Genomic DNA, 25,512 nt, shown 5'->3' on the forward strand with positions numbered 1-25,512 from the left:
CATTTTGGCGTCCGTGCGACGGCTGAAGTCAGGGACCGTGTTACGATTTTCCGCAGTGAAACAGTTTCGGAACACTGAATTCAGTATTTCTGCCTTTCTTTGGTCGTCCTCTGTTTCGCTGCCATCGTGGTCAACGAGTGACTGAATAGGGGATTTAGATCCGCTTACCGATTTTACATATGACCAAAACTTTTTAGGGTTCTTGTTTAGATTGTTTGCCAATGTTTTATGTTCGAATTCGTTGAATGCTTCTCTCATTGCTCTCTTTACGCTCTTTTTCGCTTCGTTCAGCTTTTCCTTATCAGCTATGATTCGACTACTCTTAAACCTATGATGAAGCTTTCTTTGTTTCCGTAGTACCTTTCGTACATGATTGTTATACCACGGTGGATCTTTCCCCTCGCTTTGGACCTCAGTCGGTACGAACTTATCTAAGGCGTACTGGACGATGTTTCTGAATTTTTTCCATTTTTGTTCCACATCCTCTTCCTCAGAAATGAACGTTTGATGGTGGTCACTCAGATATTCTGCGATTTGTGCCCTATCACTCTTGTTAAGCAAATATATTTTCCTTCCTTTCTTGGCATTTCTTATTACACTTGTAGTCATTGATGCAACCACTGACTTATGATCACTGATACCCTCTTCAACATTCACGGAGTCGAAAAGTTCCGGTCTATTTGTTGCTATGAGGTCTAAAACGTCAGCTTCACGAGTTGGTTCTCTAACTATCTGCTCGAAGTAATTTTCGGACAAGGCAGTCAGGATAATGTCACAAGAGTCTCTGTCCCTGGCTCCAGTTCTGATTGTGTGACTATCCCATTCTATACCTGGTAGATTGAAGTCTCCCCCTATTACAATAGTATGATCACGAAACTTCTTCACGACGTTCTGCAGGTTCTCTCTGAGGTGCTCAACTACTACGGTTGCTGATGCAGGTGGTCTATAGAAGCATCCGACTATCATATCTGACCCACCTTTGATACTTAACTTAACCCAGATTATTTCACATTCGCATTCGCTAATAACTTCACTGGATATTATTGAATTCTTTACTGCTATAAATACTCCTCCACCATTGGCGTTTATCCTATCCTTGCGGTATATATTCCATTCTGTGTCTAGGATTTCGTTACTGTTCACTTCCGGTTTTAACCAACTTTCCGTTCCTAATACTATATGCGCACTATTTCCTTCAATAAGAGATACTAATTCAGGAACCTTGCCCTGGATACTCCTGCAGTTTACCAACATTACGTTGACTTTCCCTGTTTTTGGTCTCTGAGGACGGACGTTCTTTATCAATGATGATAATGTCCTCTCTGGTAAGCCGTCAGGTATTTTATCGTTTCGCCCAAGGGGGGGTCCCTCTAACCTAAAAAACCCCCGTGTGCACGCCACACGTACTCTGCTACCCTAGTAGCTGCTTCCGGTGTGTAGTGCACGCCTGACCTGTCTAGGGGGGCCCTACAGTTCTCCACCCAATAACGGAGGTCGATGAATTTGCAACCATTATAGTCGCAGAGTCGTCTGAGCCTCTGGTTTAGACCCTCCACACGGCTCCAAACCAGAGGACCGCGATCGACTCTGGGCACTATGCTGCAGATATTAAGCTCAGCTTGCACTCCGCGTGCGATGCTGGTTGTCTTCACCAAATCAGCCAGCCGCCGGAAGGAACCAAGGATGGCCTCAGAACCCAAGCGGCAGGCGTCATTCGTTCCGACATGTGCTACTATCTGCAGCCGGTCACACCCAGTGCGTTCAATAGCTGCCGGAAGGGCCTCCTCCACATTACGGACGAGACCCCCCGGCAAGCACACCGAGTGCACACTGGCATTCTTCCCCGACCTACCCGCTATTTTCCTAAGGGGCTCCATAACCCGCCTAACGTTGGAGCTCCCTATAACTAATAGGCCCGCCCTCTGTGACTGCCTCTACAGCCTTACTTTACTTATCAAGCCAGTCCTACTTTGCTATTTTGCATTTCCTGCCTATCTCATTTTTTAGAGGTCTATAATCACATCATTCATCTCCCTCCACCGCATTATTTTAAAAAATTTCTCCTTTGGTCAATTTAATTCAATGTCTACTGTGTTATACAACCTAACATATGGGCCATACTTCAATCACTGTTTTCCAAGCAATGTTCAAATGATTCAAATGGCTCTGAGCACTATGGGACTTAACATCTTAGGTCATCAGTCCCCTAGAACTTAGAACTACTTAAACCTAACTAACCTAAGGACATCACACACATCCATGCCCAAGGCAGGATTCGAACCTGCGACCGTAGCAGTCCCGCGGTTCCGGACTGCAGCGCCTAGAACCGCTCGGCCACCGCGGCTGGCTTATCCAAGCAATGTATCTCCTCTGCAACTTAAGATTGAAAGTGAATGTATCATTGAATGAAACAGACAATAATAAAGAAAACATTGTTGCTGAACTTCAAATATTAGTACAAGAATCTGGTGGATGCTTAGAACATGAACATGTCTGTACACAAATGGCATCATACCCAGTGAGGTAATTAAGACAGAGCACATGAGACATCAATGCATTCTCTCAACTAAATCCATAATTTGCAACCTAACAGGAATATTAATAGTGATACTCAAATTTAATTCAGCATATTAAAGGCAGAGACCTGAGATACATTTACAAATTTATGATTCATAATTACCAGGCTTTCCAACTAGAAGTGACACGAAACATAAAAACCCTTATCAAACATAATTTTTGTGAAGTTTAAAGTGTCCGTTATTACCATGGGCCTTTGATAGCTTACAGCTTTTTGAATCAGACTTATTTGTAGTTACATTAGTTTGCACACTGAAATTTGGTCCATCCAATCCATTACGCTTGCACTCTCCTGGCACTGAGGGTGGTATCTGATCTTCACACCCATTTCTATGACCTGCAAAGAGGCATGAACAAAATCTTTTAGTAAGAGCATATCAAACAATATGAAACTAAACAAATGTAATAACTGTTCTTGTTGGTGTTATATGTTGTTACACTACTCTATCCTGTGTAAGCCTCTCCATTTCTTGTTAGTTACTGCAACATACATCCATGTGAACCTCATTTCTAGAGAGAAGCATTGTTCTACCTCTACAATTTTTACCCCTTACACTTTTCTCTATAATCAAATTGATGAAGTTCTTTTAACTGATCACATCTTTCAGTAAAGACGTTCACAAATTATTTCCCCCCCCCCCCCCCCCAATTAGATTAACTTCCTCCCAATTACTTACTCATTTTACCCATCTAACCTTCAGCATTCTTCGGTACTGCCAGATTTCAAACTACATTCTAGTCATATACCTTTGGAAATGTGCTTATTCAATGTCTCCCTGGGTAATTCATCAGAAAATAGTTCACAGGCAAACAAGCGGACATGAGTGGAGAATGGGCACAATATTTTGTCAAGCAACCACGTTCTGCCTTGTAGCATGTTGATGAACTGACTTCCTAGAAGTGGCGTCTCCAGTGTTTCTCTCCTTGAGTCATATTTGATGTGTGATATCTGCTTCCTCTTCTTAAACAGACCAAGTGCAGTTTCCTGGGCATTACTAAGAATGTATCTACTTACACAGCTGATCAGCTGTTCACTTATTCAAATTTCAATACATTCAAAGAATGATACTGATTGCACCAAGAATCAGGAGATGACGATATGATGGTTCAAAAGAATCTGGCTTGTGAGATGCAGTTGTTAAAAAGCTATGATAGGGAGCATAGGTTTTACTAAGACTTGAATGACTTCCAAACATTCACAAAGAGGGTTGGCATTACGCCCCAACTATGAGCCATATTAATGTCCCAACTGATACACTTGCTAAATATCCTTAGGCTGGAAAATGTCCACATCATATCTGCAACTTTGTGGATTTTGTTGGATGACTTAACAAATTAAAACTTATGGATTCTGACATCCTTGTGAGCTTTAATGATGGTGCTCTTTTCACCTGAGTGCCTCTATAAGAATTCCTGGAACTTATTGGCCACAGATTTAACATACATATTACCAATGTACAGCCATCTACTTTCTCGTAATATAGGTCCACAGCTTCTACAATTTTTTTTTATGTCATCATCTTTCTTTCAGTTGTTAGAATTTTATTTTACAATTACACCTTCTGCATTAAGCCATTTTCAAGCATAAGATTATGGCTTGTTTCGAACAAAACCTTTTATCTAAAAATCTTATGCTTTAAAATGACTTAATCCAGAATTTGCAATCATAAAATAAAATTCTAAGCTCTGAAATCATGATGATGACATTTAAAAAACTTTACAGGTATGGCTTGATGTTGAAATACTTTCTTTTCGACAGCAGTTACTACTAACAGACACAAGAGTAGCCATGGGGCTCCACTCTTACTGGTTGTTGCCACCATGTATATGGAACATTTAGAGAAGCAAGCCCAGGAATCAACCCAATGGAAACCACCAAGTGTGTTCCAAGTATTTTGATGTCACTCTCACCGTACGGGCACATGCACGACATAAGCTGAATAGCTGAATAGTTTCCTCATACACCTCAATTCCATACATCAGAACACCAATTTTATCACAGAAGTCGAGGTGGATGGAGTGTTCCCCTTTCTGGATATCCTTGTAAAAAGAAGAGCAAAAGGTACTTTGTGCCACAGTGTGTACCTTAAGAAAACACACACTGCCCTATATTTACACACAGACAGTGGGTACCAATGGGCATAGGGGAAAACAGTGCTCAAAACATTTTTATATAGGGCTTGCATCCTCTCCAACAATAAGAGTCTCAACCAATAAGTAACACACCTGTGGACTGTGTTTGGTGGAAAGACTAAACAGAGAGGCAAATTGGGAGAGCCTACGTCCTACACTGAATGTCCAATCAGATTTGTTAGAATGACTATAGTGAACAGCAAAATGAAATATTCCATGACATTATAGGAAAGAATACACCCCCTGCTGCAACAAGGAGGCAGAATACCTACACAGACAATATCAAAGGACAGTGCTGGGACACAGGATCTCACAATCTATCAATGAATTGTGCAAGAAATGATGGATTCAAACTACAGAAAATCCAGATTTCACCAACAGCAGTAGGTAAAGCACAGTCCCTCCTAGGGAAACGAGGTGGAGCAACAGTCATCCAGAATCAGGAATCTGACCTAACACCTACCAAGCAGTATTGCACATGAAGAAACATGCTAAAAATGTACAAGTTGATCCTGTTTTGGAAAAAGGAATTAAGAAATAACTCAGGGACAAGAGACAGAGAGTGAGGAGAGAGAGAGAGAGAGAGAGAGAGAGAGAGAGAGAGAGAGAGAGAGAGAGAGAAATAGATGGCACTAACCACTAATCTCTCTCCACCCTTCACAGAGGAGGAACTGGATGCAGCAATGAAATCCCTCAAAAACGTGAAAGCTACTGAACTGGAGGATATATTTCCCGAGTTAGTTAAACAAGTAGGAAGGAAAGCATGACAGTGGCTAGTACAATATTACATAAAACAGTAGACAGCAGAAATATCCCTCAGCAGTTTAAAATTTTAAAAACTATTGCTATACTCAAACCACGAAAACCTACAGAAAACCCAGCGAGCTATCATCCATTTGCACTACTAAGCATTTGTTACAAGATGTTGGAAAGACTTCTGTATAATCAAATATACTGAGGTGACAAAAGTCATAGGATAACTTCTAACATTTCATTGAACCTCCTTTTGCTTGGCATTGTGCAGCAACTCAACATGGCATGGCATCAAGAAGTTGTTGAAAGTTCCCTGCAGAAATATTAAGCCATGCTGTCTCTTTATCCATGCATGATTGTGAAAGTGTTGCCAGTGCAGGATTTTGTGCACAAATTGGTCTCTCAATTATGTCCCATAGATGTTCCACGAGATTCATGTCGGGCAATTTGGCTGGCCAAATCAGTTGCTCGAATTATCCAGAATGCTGCAAACCAATTGCGAACAATTGCGACCCAGTGACAATTACATCGTTGTTTGGAATGTCAAGTCCATGAAGGGCTGCAAATGGTCTCCAAGTAGCTGAACATAACCGTTTCCAGTCAATTATCAGTTCAGTTGGACCAGAAGACCCAGTTCATTCATTTTAAATGAAGTCCACACCATTATGGAGCAACCACCAGCTTGCACATTACCTTGATGACAACCAGGGTCCAAGGCTTTGTAGGGTTTGAGCAACGCTCGAACCCTACCATCAGCTCTTACTAGCAGAAATCGGGATTCATCTGACCAAGCCACTGTTTTCCAGTCATCTAGGCTCCAACTGGGCCTAGTTATGCAATAAGGATCCAACCACCATTTTAAGGATTTTTGGATTTATACTGCAAAATGTGCTTGAAAGTGTATACCATGCATGTTATGCAAAATAGAACCAACTCCTTTCTGTAATGTGCTGCCATCTAGAGAGTGCAGAACCAATGGCCAGCACTAGAATTACAGGTGCAGTAATTTGCAATAGGGAACCAAGTCATGTCTTCATGAGCCGTCTATGTGTAAGTGTTTTTGTTATGACTGAACTGAACGAACTATTGTATTTTTGGTTTATGTTATTCATACATATAATATTAAAACACTTCCTTAGGAGAAACCAATGACAATGAACAAGTTATCTAGAGGAAAATACCCAATCTCTTTGTGTTTACATGACTATGTGAGTTTGCAGGTTAGTGGAATAAATAATATTTTTAATACTTTGTGCACATCTGGAACATAGTATTTTGTAGGTGATATTACTTACAAGGCCTTGCTTGTTATTGTTGCAAGAAGGGAGTGTTACAGAACAATTTCAACAGACCCAACATGAAGCAAGAGAAAGTGAGGTTAGCATAATGTTTTAACTCATTTATTTTTTATGACTGTCATTGATATTGAACTGGATGCTATATTCTTGGTACTGTGTATAAACAAGGGCCTATTTTTGTGTACTACAGGAAGAAGATGGAAATATCATATGAGGCTTAAGACAAGGTTCATGGATATTTATGGATCTATTGATATAGAAAATTCAGTTAAGGTAACTGATGCAGAAGACAGCTATAGTAGTGCTGCACGTAAACATAAAGGGAGGCCCACAAAAGGAAGGAAGACAAAATTTGGAGGTTTGTCAAGAGAGCAGTGGAAGATCCTAAGAAACAGTAACAAAAAATATGTTAATGCTGCAAAGAAATCAGTGGAGCCAAAACAGTTTAGAGATTAAATCTGTAACTGTTAAAGAAGATGTAGTGACCAAATAAGCATACAGGAGAGGAAACTGTGCTGTGATAAAAAGTGAGGATTATAATATACAAACTACAGTGTTATGGAGAGTGATTAGGCAACATGAAGTCTGCTGTCACAGATGAAAGAGAGACAATAATAAATGTACTTACAGTAGGATTTACATAATAAATGATATTACAGTTTACAAGTATTTCTTCTGTCAGACATTGCTTATTTCAACAAAGTGGGTAAATGCAGCAATGAAGAAGAGCAGATCCAAAGATAACAATGCATTACTAGATAAAAGGGGATGTAGTGGAGGTCATAATAAGATTACAGATAAGCAAAAATGGGACATTATGCACCAAAATATGTAAGTCACTACAGTAAAAACAAGTCAGATGCAGAATACATTTCACCTGATTTAACGATAAGCAAAATGTTTGAATTATATGAGGAGGACCAAAGTGATACTGTCTCATTTTTCAAGTATAAGGAAGCATTTCTGGAAGAGCTCAATTTAAGAAGGAAGACAGTTCAAAAAGACACATGTAATGTTTATGACGAATATAAGGCACAAGTTGTAACAGCAAATGCTGCAGTGGATAAGGCAATGCTCAAAGAACAGCATGACAAACGCATATATAGAGCAGAACAAGCTCAGAAAATGCTGAAAGATAATATGATTAGGGCTCAGGAGGAAGATCAGATTGAAACATTCACTTATGATTGCCATTACCACGGATACCAACACATATCATCATCTACAAAAGACAACTCTGGGTGTACAACTGTGCAATCCTTACCGGTAAATGTAATGAAGCACAGTGCTATACCTGGACTGAAGGCACTGCTGGCCGTGGGGTTCAAGAAGTTGGGTTATGTCTTCGACGCCTCATACTTCACAATGTAAATTATGGTGTCAAGGAATTGGTTTTGTGGTCAGATTCATGTGGGGGACAAATCCGTAATATAAAAATGGTCTTAATATCACAAGCAACTCTAGAAGAGCATAGTTCTTTGGAGACAATTACATTGAAATATCTCATCTCAGGCCTTTCCCCCCCCCCCCCCCCCCCCCTAATGATAGTGACTTTGGCAATATAGAATGCGCTCTGAAAATGCAGGACAGACTCTATACGCCAGAAGACTACATCTGTGTAATGCAGAGGACAATAAAAAAGGATCCCCTACAGGTCCATAGGATGCAAAAACATGACTTTAAAGGAACCACATAACCTGAAAAGAGTGCTATTAATAGGAAACAAGACATGCATCAGAACAAAGTAAGCTGGCTGCAACTCCATCAGATTAGAATCTTAAAAAGCAAACCCTTCTCTGTATTTGTGAATACAGAATTAGATGAGAATTTTGTTGAAGCTGATGTGAAGAAAAGAAGAGCTGGTTGCCCAAAGTAAACTTCTCATTGCTCCTGTTACCTATGTGGCCTAATGGAAAGCCTATATCACAGCCAAAATTGGACAACATCGCATCCATTATGGATCACATTCAGAGTAATACCACCACGTTTTACAGTAATCTTTGAGTAGATTGTGGTATTGTGGATGATATTGATGGGGTTGATGGAGAGCTGGACTTCACCTTAGAATAAAATTGGATTCATTATGCAAAATGTATTATTTTTCTTGCCATTGCATTGCATTGTGTTTATATTGTTTGGTAAATATTTGTAGTTTAATATATTACTACATGCAAACATCACTACTGCCAGGTTTATTAAGCTCCTGCTGCACACTACCCAGTCCCTCAAAATACAACACAAAATCTCCAAGTGCCATTTCATCTTACTGAGATAAGCAACAAGGAACCAACTCCCATTTAGGCCATTTCCACCTAGGGAAATCTATATTTTACATCTTTCTTTATTTTAAACATTAGTATCTAAAATGTACACTGTAATAAGATTCTCACCTTATTATATTGTATTTGCAGAATTTTATTTTTAATGTTTTGCAAAATGTGATGTAGATCAAAACTATAAATTTTGAGTTGGTTCCATATTGCATAACTGGGACCAGCTGATATGGTAATGAGCCCAGGAACAATGCTGCAGGTGACGTCATGCTGTTAGCAAAGGCATTTGCAGAGAATTGGTAGGAGAGGTAGGTCGTTTTTAGGATAAATCCAGACAACAGGTTCCCCTGCCTAAAGAGTATCTCCAGCAGTTTAAAATATACTGAAACAACCACTCACAAGACAGATTTTAACACTTTAAATATCACACATACCAGATGTCAAAAGAAAAACAAACCATTGATAAGAGTAACATGGGGCATTTCACAGACTTAACAATCCTTCATCAAAACATGCAATCAATAAAAAAATAAAATATAACTATTAGAAGTTAAGCTCCAAGCTTTGAACTGCACAGTAAGTTGGGTTACTGAGCACTGGTATAGAGACACAGAAATCCAACATACAGTATTATCGTATAAAATGGCAAAAGGAACACAGTTCAAATCAAGACATGACCTCAGTAAAGTAAGTGAAGACAAACACTTTGAAATATCAGCTATTGAACTAACAGGGCTTGATATCACCAAGAAATCAATCGTTTTGTGTGTGTATAGATCTCCCAGTGGTAGTGTGGACACTTTTTTCAATAAATTAAGAGAAGTTCTAGATAAAGTCTCAAGTAAAAAGGTCAGCATAATTGTGTGTGGGGACATTGATATCAACACTAATATCATAAATGAATCCAGCAGCACCCTCATAAATATCCTTCAAAGTTTTGGCATGTCCCTATTGGTCAATAGTGCAACAAGCATTACTACAATGACTTCATCAGTAATTAACCATGTGGCCACAAATATGGACAGGGAAAAATGTGATGCAGCTGTAAAAGATCTCGGACTATCAGACCATCTCTGTCAAATAACAACAGTAAAATCAGGCATCGAATCATTCCATAAACTACAAGCCTGCAAACAACATCCACCAGAAATCAAAATAAAAGATTTTCGAAAGAACTAGCAAAACAAGGCTGGGGTGAAGTGTATGAGGAAACCAATGTGAATAAGAAATTCACCAAATTCTCCACATTATTTAAATTGAACTTTGAAAAGGCATTTCCAAAAGTATGCATGTCTGTATCGTCACACAAAAACAGATAGATAACAGCAGGTATTAAGAAATCCTCCCAAACACTTAAATTCCTCAGTTCCATGAAAAAGAGTCCCAATGATCCAGAATTCTTAAATTTCTATCGTAGATACAAAAAGATCTATAGGAAGGTGATGATCACTGCAAAAAAGTCATTTAATGAGAAAATAATATATAATGCAGAGAATAAAAGCAAAGCAGTCTGGGATGTTATAAAAAGGGAAAAAGGGAGGGAAAAAAACCCACAGAATAACATACTGCTAAGGGAAGGGGAGAAGGTAATAAATGATCCACAACACTTAGCAAACTAAGTAAATGAGAATTTTTCAAGTATTGCAGAGAAGTTACAGCAAAAATTCCCCAAAACAAATATAACACCTGTAAATAATGTTGCACTAAATACAATGATGTTACTTTCAACCACAGAGAATGAAGTCTATAAAACTGTTCAAAAACTAAAAAAAAAAAAAGTCAGTAGGCTTAGATGAAGTACCAATGTGTGTACTAAAACAATGCATAGAGATTATACAAGGCCCCTTAACAAATATAATAAATGAATCCTTCACATAAGGGACATTTCCAGAGCAGTTTAAACAGGCAAGAGTTGTACCTTTGCTTAAGAAAGGTAATTCAGAAGACATAGAAAATTACTGGCCTATTTCCCTGCTATCACCATTCTCAAAAATAATAGAAGCAATTATGAAAGACAGATTAATGAATTATCTGAATAAATACAATCTTTTAAGTGAATCACAGTTTGGTTTTCGAAGTGGAAAAAATACAGCGTCAGCCATAGTAGAATTCACTAAAGTTGTTCTTGATGCTCTTGATAAAGATGAGTGTGTCACAGGCATATTTTTGGATCTTTAAAAGGCATTTGATACAGTCAACCACAAGATTCTATTAAATAAATTAGAAGCATTAGGAATAAGAGGGGTAGCTAATGACTGGTTTCGATTATACCTAGCAGATAGGGTACAAAGAGTAGAGATAACACACACTTCAAATATATCTAAACATTTAGTAAAACACTTATCAAAACCAAAATACATTAATATATAGGTTCCGCAAGGTAGCATATTAGGACCAATACTATTCCTGATATACATCAATGACTTTCCCAGTAGTGTTACACATGGTGAAAAAATTCTCTTCGCTGATGACAGCAATATTATAGTCACTGAGAAAACAAGATGACTCCTCGCAGAGAATGCAAATGAAACTTTCAAGGAAGTTTATGATTGGTCAATCAGAAATAAAGTAACATTGAACATAAAGAAAAATAATGCCATGAATTTCTGTTTGAAGAGGGAAAATGACTGTTAAATTAAATATAGGTGGCACCTCTATAGATGCAAAATGCAAAGTTTCTAAGAATGAATATTGATTCCCAATTGAAGTGGCATGAACATACAAAGGTACTTGCAAACAGAATGTCGTCGCATGTTATGCCCTTAGAATCCTATCATCAGTGTGTAACATGCAGTGTCCTTTTAGTTACATACTATTCGTATGTACACTCAGTTCTTAGCTATAGCATTCTGTTTTGGGGAACAAATGCACAAAATATGAACACAATTTTCGAACTCCAGAAAAGAACCATAAGAATAATAAGCAAAAATAGCAGTCAAGCTCATTGTAAAGATCTGTTCAAAACACTGGGGATTTTAACTGCACCATGTGAATACATTTACCAGTCAATTGTACACATTAAAAATAACATTGGTAATTACTGCACAAACATCTCTGTCCATGATCATGGAACAAGAGCTAGACTCAACTTACATTTACCAAGAAAAAATAAACATAAAAGTCAAGACATCATTTTCTACCAAGGAATAAAACTGGACAATAAATTAACAAAAGAAATTAAAGAAATTGCAAAAATAGACTTATTGAAAAAGGCAGCTAAAAAGTATCTGTTATGCAATACATTTTATACATTGCAGGATTACTTAGATAAAACAGAGTAGGTGTTTGGTAAAAAAAAGTTATCAAATAAATAATAATAATGATTACAAAACATCCAAAATTCCACATAACACGCTCACTCTATGTTTTTTCCCTTCGTTTTTCCTTTTCTATAAATACTTACCCCCAAGCTGTGCATAGCACAACACTAACACCTCTTCCTCTTTCTGAGCTCAACATCTCACTCATTATAGAGGAAAGCTGACTCAGTTTTTCAGGATAGCAAATGGGAAGTTGTGGTACAGAAATGGATCAGAGATCACCAGAGAGAGAGTGTGTGTGTGTGTGTGTGTGTGTGTGTGTGTGTGTGTGTGTGTGTGTGTGTGTGCGCGCGCGCGCGCGCGCGCGTGCGCGCTCACGCGCGCGTGCGCGCTCACGCGCGCGTGCGTAGTGAGTAAAGTGTTACGAAACAATGCGTGTATAGTGTGTGCAGTGACTGATAGTGAGATATGAGTGAACAGTGTGGCATTACATTATTTAATAAGTTATTTGTAAAAAAATTGTTATATACCAGGAGTAAACCTATTGATTGTCTTTAACTAGAAGTCTGTAAATGTATGTGTATATGAATTAGCTTATTTTAAATTGATCTTGTAAATACTTTGACATGTCCAATATCCTTGTAAAAAGAGTACTAATGGATATGGTCGTCGTATTCCACACCGATTTCTGTGGTTATTTCAAACAGAGTTGCTTGTCTGTTGGCACTGGCAACTTTACACACACTCAGTCGTTAAGAGAAGGCCATCAGCCACTGCACTGTCCATGTGAGAGGTAATGCCTGAACACCATAATGAAAAGTGAGTTCCAGACTGGAAGTATTGGGACAAGTGTACTATATCTGACAGAGATTACTTTGAAGGGGATGCAGTTTATGATGATGATGATGATGATGAGTACTTTCAGAAAAACATAAATTCCTACACTTAACTCATAGAACGTTAGCTGCATTCCTATTTTCTTATTCATTATGATACCAGCTCATGAACCAAACTGCTGCTGAACCTGAAATGTCAGTAAACCATGTGTAGAAGAATATCCCAGGTACTTGCAACATCAATAATGTGTGTTAAATGAATGGCACCTTCCTTATTAATGCAGTTCAATCAGAACCACCAAGATACAACTTATACATTCTCAAATAAATACATTCTCTGCAATCCATCTACAAAATTTAATTCTCAAATTTATTTTACCATATGCTATGAATAAAAAACTGTATTGTACAAAGTTTTGTTAAGTTTAAAAAGACAGTTATTACCTTGAAAATTATTACCTTGAAAATTTGCTGTTCTAGAGACTTGTGAGTGAGAACTATCTGAAGTTAGATCAGATCTCAAACTGTATTTTTGTCTATCCAGTTCATTAAGCATAAATTCTCCTTGCACAGAGGCCAATAAATTATGTTCACATCCATTTTTGTGATCTGTAAAGAAGCATAAACACAACATTTTACTAAGATCTTTTTGTACAAACTGAAACTAAACAAATACAATAATAGAAAGTAATTATGGAAGAACAGTTTTTCATGCCTACAGTTTTGTTTTCTTGTGCTTCATTATCTGTGATGACATTGACTGAAATGCTAGATAACCAACCAACACCAGGACCTACTAACACTAAAAAGAATAGGAACAATGAAACATTTTTTGACACTCACTTACTGAACATATTAGAAAATAGCAGTTTTGAGTATGAAGACAACGAACCAAAGGAAGGTGGGTGGAATCTTGAGTATGTGGAAAGTTACCATAATGAGAATAGTGTGGAACTATAACTTTGAAATATGCTTTGTGACAGTGAAGAATTGTAAAGTGTGGATAGTGTGGTGGTGAATTCTATGATTATGATGATGGTGATGATGAACTCACACTAAAGGAAGTTAATAAAGCAGGTGAGACCTGGCATTGTGATCCAAATGAATGTGATATCATCTGTTAACAAAATAAGAATGTTTGCTTATTTATCCTACTATCAATAAAGCAATGGATTTCTTTAGGCTACTACTTACTAAGCCTTGTCAGTGTATAGTTGATAAAATGAATGAAAACAGTGGGAATAGTTTACTGAGCAGAAATGAGAATTTTTGCTTATTTATATTACTAACTACACACTAATAGTTTTCTTTAGGCTTCTATTTACTGATGACATACTTCAGTGTGTAGCTGATGAACTGAACGACAACAGTGGGACTAGTTTTCTGAGAGAAGATACAAATGGTGCATCTATGATTTGTAACTTGGACCTCTTAGTATTGAAGAAATATTTGACTAGTTGTGTATCTTATTACATACAACTAATGTGAAAACTGTCAGACTACAAGACTACCGAAAAAAAGATCTTTTGTTTCAAAGCATAACAACAGCACTAAGTATAACCACAAATATATACATGTGATCATCTTACACGTATTACTTTTTTCTAAATATCTACAGCCAGTAGAGTCAAAACAAAATGACCAACTGTGCAAAATATGACCCACACTAAATTATTTTCACAACACAAAGTATCCAGGGTATTACACAGGAAGAGAGCTATTTTCAGATGAACAATGAATCTTTGACAGGAGAAGTTGTCCTTTAGACAATATATTCAAAACAGAAGGCATAAATTTGATATAAAAATTTACATGCTGAACAATGTGGATAGTTTTATAAATAAGTGCCCTTTGTACAATAGGATGATTGACATTGTGGGTACTCGATCTCATGCTGAAAAGGCCATTCTGAATTTATTGGAGGAGAAGCTACATGTTGGCAATCATATTTGAATGGACAGTTATTTCAATACCTTTGCAGTAGCTAAAACCCTGTTCAATCTGAAAACACATAGCACAGGGACAGTACAGTTGAACAAGAGGGACACCCATCAAGACACTTTGTCCGGAAGGACAGAGCACAGTATGCAAGCTTTATCACATGATCCATCTCTCACTGGCACTTAAATGTGTTTTGACATCTAGCATCCTTTCATGTGCAGATATGAAGTTTGCTGTCAGTATTACATAAATACAGAACTTTTATATTTTGTCTGTGTAAGATTTTGGCTCAAAGCACATGTATCCTGTCTCATGGGATGACAGATAATGCTGTTAACTGCCGCAAATCTGTTCAGACCAACTGGCAGCATGATAACTGAATGAGACATATAGGAAAATTGGCATCACAGGTAACAAGTTAAAAGACTTGGATAGAGGGATTGATGGGGTTAAAGGTATCAAACTGCACGGTCATCTGTCCCGCAGTTGCCCCCAGGTTTCCTGAGCTGGGGATGGGTAGGCACTGCCAGTCCCCATTCACCGTAAGCTCTGGGCATACTAAAGCGACCACTGTGCAGCGCAGCGATGGAACGTTGTGTGTCTCATGGAATGGGGAGCTTGGCTTGACCGCCCGAATAGCAAGGATGGAATAAACCTCTACAAACAACCCCTCAATCTCAAGGTGTGCTGCGCGCTGATGAGATACATGGCTGTTGAGGTGGAACAGCCGTTAGCGGGCAACCTCTGGGGAACCTGCTGCACCTCAGTTGTATAAGGCTTACCTAGGCATGCAGGGCTCTGTCTAGGTGGACTTAAAGTTCCCTAGCTGCTCTTGGAACCGAGATGGATCCTTCGAAATCCTCTTTTCTTCCTCCCAGTGGAGAGGGTGGGCTGCGGGAAGGTTCTAACACCCAGTCTCTTAAGAGGGCTTGAGCAGTCAGTCCCACTGACTCCGGCACTTCTTTGACAAGTCCAGTCTTTGGTAACAGAATGTATTCTGGTATTTGTTTCTCATTGTGAAACGGAAGGAGGCTAGTTTCGAGAAGGTTTCGCCCTTCTATACACAAAAAGGGTTTGGGGGAATCTGAGGCTCCTTAAAATCGGTGAAGCACTTATGTAATGGGACCTTGCTAGTGGAAACTTCCACTTCCCAGCAAGCAACTAACCTCCAATCTGCTAAATGCCTTGGGGAGTATGCCATAGACACTGAAATGCACAGCACATTGAATTATAGCAAAGGTGTTGTGACATGCCGGGATCTAATTGACATTCCCAAGGAAGAACTGCAATGTGAGTGGGCTCCGGAAGGTATCGTTGATGTCAAACATATCATGAGGAGGGTTGATGTCAATCTTGTCAAATCCGACTCCTTTATTCTGACCTTCAGTAGCACGAAACTTCCTGAACATGTTAAACCTGGCTTCCTTCGCCTTAGTGTGACGTCTTATTTCCCGACCCCAATGCGCTGTTTTAAATTCCAGCATTTTGGGCATACCACCTTAGGGTGTAAAGGCGAAGCGACTTGTGGCAACTGTGGTAAGGCCATTCATGAAGGAGTTAGTTGCTCATCTCCAGCCAACTGTATCATTTGCTCTGGAAACCACCCTGTATGGAGTAGGGACTGCCGAATATTTTTAGAGGAACGCAAAGTCCACGAAATAAAAACAACCATGTGTATCCCCTATGGTGAGGCCAAAAAGATCTACAAGTTGATGCAACCTCCCACATTTGCTACATCTTTTGCATCCATGGTTCAGAAGCCTATTCCAAAAGCCGATGCCTCTACGCAGACAGAGGTGGTGAGTGTTGGCATTAACACCTGCAGATGTCACTGAACTTGCAATGCAGCCAGTGTTTCAGAGCCTGTAGCCCCTACTTCAACGGCATAAAAAGGTACAGAGGCAAACTTGGGCCAGCCCCTGGTGCCTCCAACAACTGAGGCTGTTCCGAAGCCCAGTACAGCCATTACCACTCCCACGTCGCCTCCCCCAAAGCCCACCAAACTGCAGAAAGCTCCTATACAGCAGCAACAGCGAGTCAAATCACGTGGTAAACTGTCTGACCATGCAGATGTCATTTTACGTGAGGCTTCATCTGACTCTGCCCCAGAGCTGATGGAGTACGACATATGTGTGGGGCAATCATCTCGCCCCATGACTGCCCCTCCACCTGCTGCAGTCTCCCCACCCCGTCGGAGAGACAGGATGAAGGTGCTACCCCCGTCATAGATGGCTCCCATACTTTAGTGGAACTTGCAGGGATTCAGGATGCATGTGGAGAAACTTCGTCTACTCTCTCAGGGTAGACCTCTGTGTCTGTGTCTCCAGGAGACTTATTTCCATCCATCTTATTCCCCTGAGCTACGAGGCTACACACTCCACAAAAAGGACGACCTGCGTGGAGAGAGAGCTAGAGGAGGCGTAGGTATTTTCGTCAGGACGGACTACCACTCCTCGCCTCTCTCATTTACAACGAGTTTACAAGTCTTTTCCGTGCACGTGCATCATCCATTGACCGTGCGTTCTCTTTACTTGGCCCCACATGATGCACTTGATGAAGCGGCCCTCACTGACCTTCTCACACAACTCCCCCAGCCGTTTATTATTTGTGGTGATTTTAATGCCCACAATGTACTTTGGGGCTCTGCAATTACCTGTCCCAGGGGTAGAGCAATTGAGACGCTTCTCCTGTCATCCTGTGCCTACTTGCTCAATGCAGGACAGAGCACTCACTCCTGCACAGTGACTGGGTCATTCTCTACCATTGATCTCTCGCTTTGCTCTCCAGCTCTTGTCGCCAGTGCTCAATGGGAAGTGGTAGCTGACTTGCATGGCAGTGATCACTTCCCAATCTGGAGATTCACCTGCCAGATGGCATGGGCCTCAAAAGGAGACCACCACAATGGGTGCTTAGTGGGGCTGACTGGACACTTTATAGCCAGTTGGTCCAGTTCGAACACTGTGCAAATGTTGAGGCATGGGTGGATCATATTATCAAAATGGTCCACCACGCCGCTGCAGCATCCATTCCCCAGTCCACGGGCCACCGAAAGAGACAACCTGTCCCTTGGTGGAGTGCCAAATGCCACTCTGCAATCAGGACCAGGCGTGCAGCTCTGCGTAGGTTCCGGGGTTGGCCAACTGCTGAGAATCTTGCAGCCTTTCGGGTGGCGAGGGCAAAATGTCGCCGCATTATTCGAGAGAGCAAGAAGAGGTCATGGCAACAGTTCCTGAACACCATTAATCGTTCCACCAAATGTTCCATTGTGTGGGAGACCATCAGGAGAATTTCTGGGAGAGGAGGGAGGTGCCCCATGGCTTCTGTAATGAATAACAGCACTCTCTATACGAATCCATGAGACATTGCCCAGACTATGGCAGAGTATTTTGCCATGGTTACTGCAACAACCAGTCAGGATCCGGGTTTCCAGCGCCATAGAGCGGTTGCTGAGAGGTGTAGTCTGGACTTCCAGTCCACCTCTAATGAAGTTTATAACTCCTATTTTCTATGTGGGAGCTGGATTCTGCATTGTCTGCAGCTTGTGACACATCCCCTAGTCATGACAGGATCCATTACTGTATGCTACGGCACCTCACAAGGCGCAACAAAGAAATCCTCCTCGGACTTTTTAATGCCATTTGGGTGTCAGGTCACTTTCCTAACTCGTGGCGTGAGGGAGTTTTAATTCCTTTTTTAAAACCTGGGAAAGACCCCACGAGCCCGAGTAGCTACCATAGTGTTGCGCTCACAAGTCGCATGGGAAGGACCTTGGAGCGGATGGTCAACCGCCCTTGTCTGGATGTTAGAATCCCGGCAACTCCTTAGTCGCTCTCAGATAGTCAGGAGGTTTCGTTCCACCTTCGATAACCTTGCCCTCCTGGATGCGGCTATACAACAAGCTTTCCTATGCCGTCATCACCTTCTAGGTGTATTTTTGACATCAAGAAGGCCCACGATATTACTTGGAGGCATCTCATCCTGCTGCAGCTTCACGAATGGGGTTTTCGTGGTTGTCTTCTTCTTTTCATCCAATCTTCCCTCTCACCACGATATTTTAGATACCGAATTGGTCACGTCCTGTCTGACCACTTTGAGCAGGAGAACGGTGTCCCTCAGGGTAACATTTTAAGTGTGACTGTCTTTGCCATAGCTATTAATAACATTAACTCCATAGTGAAAAGTCTTGTCAAGTGTTCCTTGTTTGTGGATGATTTCTCTGTTTTGCTCTTCTTCAAGCCTTGCAACGACAACGCATCAGTTGCAACTTACTCTTAGACGTTTGGGTGACTGGACGCAGAAGAGTGGTTTTATGTTTTCCACCAAGAAGTCCGTATGTGCTCTTTTTCACTGTTCTCATTCGATTTTAACCTTTCCTGAATTGAGGATGAGGGACACTGTCCTTACTTTTAAAGATGTGATGAGATTTCTGTGGCTCATTTTTGACTCGAAGCTTAGGTGGTTACCTCATCTTAAAGACCTGAAACGACGGTCACTTAATGCTTTAAGTATTTTAAAATGTCTTAGCCACAGTACATGGGGAGCTGACAGGACTTGTCTGCTCCACTTTTACAGGGCGTTTGTGCGATCTCAGCTCGATTATGGGTGCACAGTGTATGGGTCTGCGAGGCCTTCTTACTTAAAGATGTTGGACGTTGTGCACCATGAAGGGCTTCGGTTGGCCACTGGGGCATTCAGAACTAGCCCCTTAACAAGCCTCTGTGCAGAGGCTGGTGAACCGCCACTTCATATGTGGCGGCAGCTACTTACGGTGCGCCAGGGTATAAAACTTTGTCCACACCATACACACCTGCGTACCATACCACTGCTCAGCTTCCTCTGGCATGGCATTTCATAACCGGCAACGAGAGACGTGGCCCTATGGGATTCATGCACAGGATTGCCTCTCTCCAATGGATATGGCTGGTCTTCATGTTTTCCGTCGCAGTTGGAGCAGATTTCCACCTTGGCTCCACCGGAGACCCAGACTTATTTTAGATTTGACTAATTTTAAGAAAGATAGTACACCAGGGTATAAAACTTTGTCCACACCTGCGTACCATACCACTGCTCAGCTTCCTCTGGCATGGCATTTCATAACCGGCAACGAGAGACGTGGCCCTATGGGATTCATGCACAGGATTGCCTCTCTCCGATGGATATGGCTGGTCTTCATGTTTTCCGTCGCAGTTGGAGCAGATTTCCACCTTGGCTCCTCCCGAGACCCAGACTTATTTTAGATTTGACTAATTTTAAGAAAGATAGTACACCAGATTTTACATTCCAATCTCAGTTTTTTAACATTTTAGATGTGCATTGCGGTTTTACCATCATTTACACTGATGGCTTCAAACAAGGGAATTTCCTTGGCTGTTCTGTGGTGTTCCCTGATCGTGTTAACCTGGATTCGCCTCCCTGATGAATAAACTGTTTTCGCAACGGAGCTCCACGCAATCCTGAAGGCACTGGAGCAGATGAATCGTGTTCAGGGCAATCGATTTCTCCTCTGCTCCGATTCTCTTAGTGCCTTACAATCATTGCAGAATCTGTACCCAACTGAGCTGGTACAGCTGATATATGACCAACTGTACTTGCTCCAATGGTGGGGTGAGGAGGTGTCCTTCTGTTGGGTGCCTAGTCAAGTAGGAACATGGGGCAATGAACAGGCCGATTGGGCTGCCAAGGAGGCCTACGGAGAGCAGGATGTGGTCCAGTGTCCTATTCCCATGCAGTCTGTCATTTCCGCACTCCACGCTCCACAAGAAGTGCATGGAGCTGTGGGAGGAAGAATGGCTGGCGGTGACGGCCAATAAACTGCAGTTGGTGAAGTCAACAACTCGGCCGTGGTGTTCCTCCTGCTGGTTGCTCAGGCAGGAAGAAGTGACCCTCACACGTCTTCGGAATGGGCACTGTCCTCTCACACATAGCTTTCTATTATGGTGGGAGGATCCCCTGTTTTGTGATGCTTGTGGTGTGTACATCTCTGTCCGGCACATTTTCACAGACTGCATTTTATACCGCGATGCAAGGGCAGAAGCACAAGTTGATGGGGATCTGCCCTGTGTTTTAGCTAATGGTAAGATGTGTGTGTCTAGGGTTTTAAAGTTTTGTGATGTGTCTGGACTCTGGCCTAAACATTTAGGCTGGAGGTTTTAGTGTATTGCAAAGTGGCTGGCTCCTCCCTTTTTCCCTTGTGGTCAGCCAGCCACTTCCATCTGCTATATTGTTTCAGCTCCCTCTACCACTTTCTTCCTGTGTTGTCCATGTTTTACTGATGACGGCATGCTTCGTCCCACCTGTGTTTTACATTCTGTTTTATCTTACTGTTCTGAGTATTTTCTTGACACCCGTCTCAATCTGTTACTGTGCTGAAGACCTTGCCGTCGTGCGCCCATACAACCCTCTCCATCTCCATCTCATGTCCCTCAGTCCTTTGTGTGTCCAGCTGGGGATGGCCCCAGAGAGGAGGGCTACTTTCCAATGAACTCAACAGTATCCAAGACTCCAGAAAACAAAGAGATAAAAGCAAGCAGAGGAGAGCGAGAGAGCTGTAAAAAGGGAGGAGGTCAGAAAGTCATCCAGTCCAGAAAGCAGCTGAGGCCCCCAGGCATCTTATGCAGTGGGAGACGCAACCTCCACATCTGATCCGTGCTTCCACACCCTCCATTATCAAATGAAAACTAGCTACATGGACAAGTTGACAAAATCTCAGGAAAGAGAACAATGATGATGAAACAGTAAACCTGTGACAGATGGGGAAAAAAAGGAAGAATTAAAAAGAGAAGGAGCCAGTACAGACCACCAATCAACTTCAATCATAGGGTCCCTGGACTGGAGCATGCGACGGGGCACCCCTGCAATCCCTTAAGTGACAAACACAACCAGATCAGATGCTTTGATGTCATCTGCTAGCGACAGAGGTAGCGTGTCAACAAGTTGAAGGTTTCGCCATAAGGTGGCCAAATTAGGGCAGACCATTAGGATGCCACAGTGACAGTGAGGTGAATCCTCGTGTCAGAGAATTTGGCCATGGATCTGCCAAGTACGGCCAATGCTAAGCCAACAGAAAATTGTAGATACCCTGCAAAAGAAGCATTACGAGAAAACTGCTGCATGGTCGTGGTCTCCTTTATGATGCACAGTTAGGAACCAGGGTGTACCAATCCATATTTCAAGCCTCCAACAACTGACTGACTGGCTGACGCTACAGATCTTTATTTATGAAAATATACAGTACAATCACCAACAAATTTTACATATTCACATACACCTTTACCTTTAATCCATATAAATACAGATTCATTAGGATTGAGTTTTCTTTTGTTACGTGTATACAATACAAGTGGAGAAGTAGAGTCATAAGCTGATTTACCAAAGTCTTTAGTAGCAAGTTCAAACATATGGTAGGTACGATACACAATTACATCTCTATCATTAAAACTTTCAAGTCCAGATACACTAGAAACTCCACTACCACCTCTCACCATGGCGGGGGAGTGAACCATCCATTTCCATGTGAGAATGTGTCGTTAATTTCCAAGCTGAAATTAAGCGAAGAGCCAAGAAATACACTAGGTCCATCGACGAGGGCGTGGGCTGCAACACTCTTCACTGGGATGCGATTCTTTTTGTCTCCTGATGTTGTAGTCAGTTCGATGTTTTCTATATTTTTGTAAACTGTTGTGCGACGACGACGTCGATGGCACAGAGTTGACCGAAGGTCTGATTCTGGTACCCCCAAATCTAAAGTCAGCATCCTGGTAGTCAACTTGGCCAAGCAGTCAGCTTGGTGGGGATCATAAAGGAGATCATGGATAGTCACAACCAGTGGGTGACAAGGGCAGCACTGATCAATAGGCTGAAGACTACTCAGGGAGTCACTGCGGATTAAGAACATCTTGCCAGCACAATAACAAAGGTGCCTGAGGACTTGAGCAATGGCCACCAATTCTACAACAAATACACTGAATCTGTTTGGCGGGGAGTGTAGCTCACTGTACCCCGCATGTAAGTAAGCAAAACTGGCTCGTCTGTCAACCATAGAGCCGTCAGTTTATACATCTTCTGAGCCTGAAAATGTGTCAAGGATGCCCAGGGGCAGGCAGTGAAAAACCATGGGGTCTACAGAGTTGGTCTAAGGGCTAGCTTGAGACAGATCTGAGGTACACACCATGAGGGCACAAGCGATTTCTCGTGGCTAAGAGGTGACAGTGGGGGAAGTTGGCGTTCAGAGAAGAGACACTATATGCAAACTGCAATCATGACTCCAGTTCTTGGCCTGTGTTGTGGGAGGTACCTCTGCTTCCAGGGAAAAGGGCATGGTAGTTCGGGTGATCAGGAGAGTAGCAAATGTTTACTGCATAGTTGAGCAGCAGTTGACACTTGATCTGTACTGAATGGACCCCAACCTCCGTGAGTAGATTCTTCACAGGGCACCTGTCGCACGTCAGGTTCCACAATGACGTATCGAGTCCAGCATCTGCAGCACTGAAGGTGATTCTGAGCCATATGCCAGATTCCCATAATCAAGATTGGACAGGATCAGAGCTTTGTAGAGCCACTAGAGTGTAGAGCCGTCTGCAGCCAAACCAGCTACTGTTGCTGAGACAGTGAAGAGTATTAAGGCACGATCAGCACATTAGCTTAAGATGGCAAAATGGGGAAGCCACGTCAATCGGGCATTGAAGACCAAGCCTAAAAAGCAAGAAGACTCCAGCACTTTGAGCACTTGGTCAGTGAGGTAGCATTCTGATTGGGGATGAACAGTTAAATGGTGACAAAAGTGCATGATGCATGACATGGCAGTAGAAAAGCCAAAGAGCACAGGTCTGTACCTTTTGTATGCCACACTGCAGATGGTGTCAAGCAACACCCACACTTGAGATGCAAAAGCCATCAGGATGCAGGGAGGGTGCCACTGCAGATCCAACTGCAGCTACTCCATCAATAGCCATGAGAAAAAGTGGCACATTCAATACTGAGCCCTGTGGATCACCATTCACTTGTAGAGGGGGGGAGGGGGGGGGGGGTTACTGTGGGTGGCACCAACATAAAGCTGGAAAGTATGTTGGGACAAGACATTCTGGACAAAAAACAGGAGTGGACAGTGGAGGTAGCGAGGATGTGGTGATGTCATGTGATATCAAGTATTTTATAAGTCAAAGAAGACAGAAATAAGGTGCTGACATTGGACAAAAGCTGATTCAATGACAGACTCCAGGCAGACTAAAGTGTCAAAAATAGAACAGCCTTGGTAAAAATTGACCTGGAACAGAACCAAAAGACTCCAAGGGAGGGTCAACATGATCCGAAAATGATTGCTGTCACACAGGTCATCATGGACTCTCAAATGGATGGACAGGAGAAGACCTGGGCTGTAAACGGAAAGCACAATGGCCGAATAAGATCTGTATGCCACAATAAAAGGTATGGGAATATGAGGATTTAAAAGGAAAAGATTGAGCTCTGGAAGCAACTTTTTGACAGCTTTACAGTGGCCAATAGTTGTAGTTCTATGCTACAAAGAGTTGTGGGAACTGAAGTCACCCAATATTAGGCAAGGGTCTTACAGTCTGGGATTCTATTTTCCCATTGGAAAATGGTGCTGTCCAGTGAACAGGGGGAATGGTGCTCCCCACTTTTGACACAGACAAGGGGAAATCCACAATTCCTACTAGAGGGCTGACATTGCAATGTGAAAACTTGTGTCCAAATCATGCGCATTTGTAACAGCACATGGGTAGAGGAACATGTGGCTTGATATCACAGCAAAGCGCCATCACCTTGAGATTTCCAGGCAACAAGTCACCTACAAAGGTCAAGGTGAAGGCTCCAGTATCCATCCTGTTGTCTTTTAATCCCTGCAGGATGTGACAGACACAATGCACATCCCATCACTCCAAATCGGCACGCAACTCATTATCATTCTGTAAAAGGAGATCACAGTGGAAGGTGATTCCCTGAACCATATTAAACTGTTAAGGGGTAATAGTTATAGGAATGTCACCCATGTCACCCAGCTTGATGCATGCGAGCAGTTCACGTGACTAAGGAGGAGAGAGGCCATTTTCAATCAAAATGGGACCACTTTTCATTTTTGAGACTGCTGCTACTTCCCCAAATCTATACTCAAAGTGGCGACGAAGAACAGTGGTTTTGTAGCCAAAAAGGAACCCATGACAGTGCTAAAAAAAAAAAGCAAAGTACTGGGGGGGAGTATTTCTCCCCATTTCTGAGTCCTAAAGTCCCTCACACAGTGTAGTTATGGAAGGGAACATTTTGGGGTCATACATCTCAACACTTTAATATGTCTTACCCTGATCAGCCAGCCAGTAAACCATCGCTCGGAGTCACCGTGCCCCAGCCATGGCTTGAACATACTCATTGGCAAGCATGGCCCGGGGTTGACAAGCAAGTACTCACAAAAGAGATGCGAGTTCTCTGG

At 41.7% G+C, this 25,512-nt stretch overlaps 1 protein-coding gene across 8 annotated transcripts in view; it reads right to left on the minus strand.

The window, feature by feature from the left end:
* LOC124551057 overlaps positions 1–25,512 on the minus strand; it is a 186,311-nt gene that overhangs the window by 56,166 nt on the left and 104,633 nt on the right. For 7 of the 8 annotated variants that reach the window (XM_047125979.1, XM_047125947.1, XM_047125989.1 and 4 more), the window contains 2 exons: positions 13,590–13,739; positions 2,765–2,914 (listed from right to left, as the gene is read on the minus strand). In XM_047125979.1, coding sequence (XP_046981935.1) covers positions 2,765–2,914; positions 13,590–13,739 — 300 coding nt within the window. The remainder of the gene's footprint in view (positions 1–2,764; positions 2,915–13,589; positions 13,740–25,512) is intronic. The other variant, XM_047126000.1, reaches the window with a different exon arrangement.

The sequence above is a fragment of the Schistocerca americana genome, chromosome 1 (genome assembly GCF_021461395.2).
Source record: "Schistocerca americana isolate TAMUIC-IGC-003095 chromosome 1, iqSchAmer2.1, whole genome shotgun sequence".
NCBI lineage: Eukaryota > Metazoa > Arthropoda > Insecta > Orthoptera > Acrididae > Schistocerca > Schistocerca americana.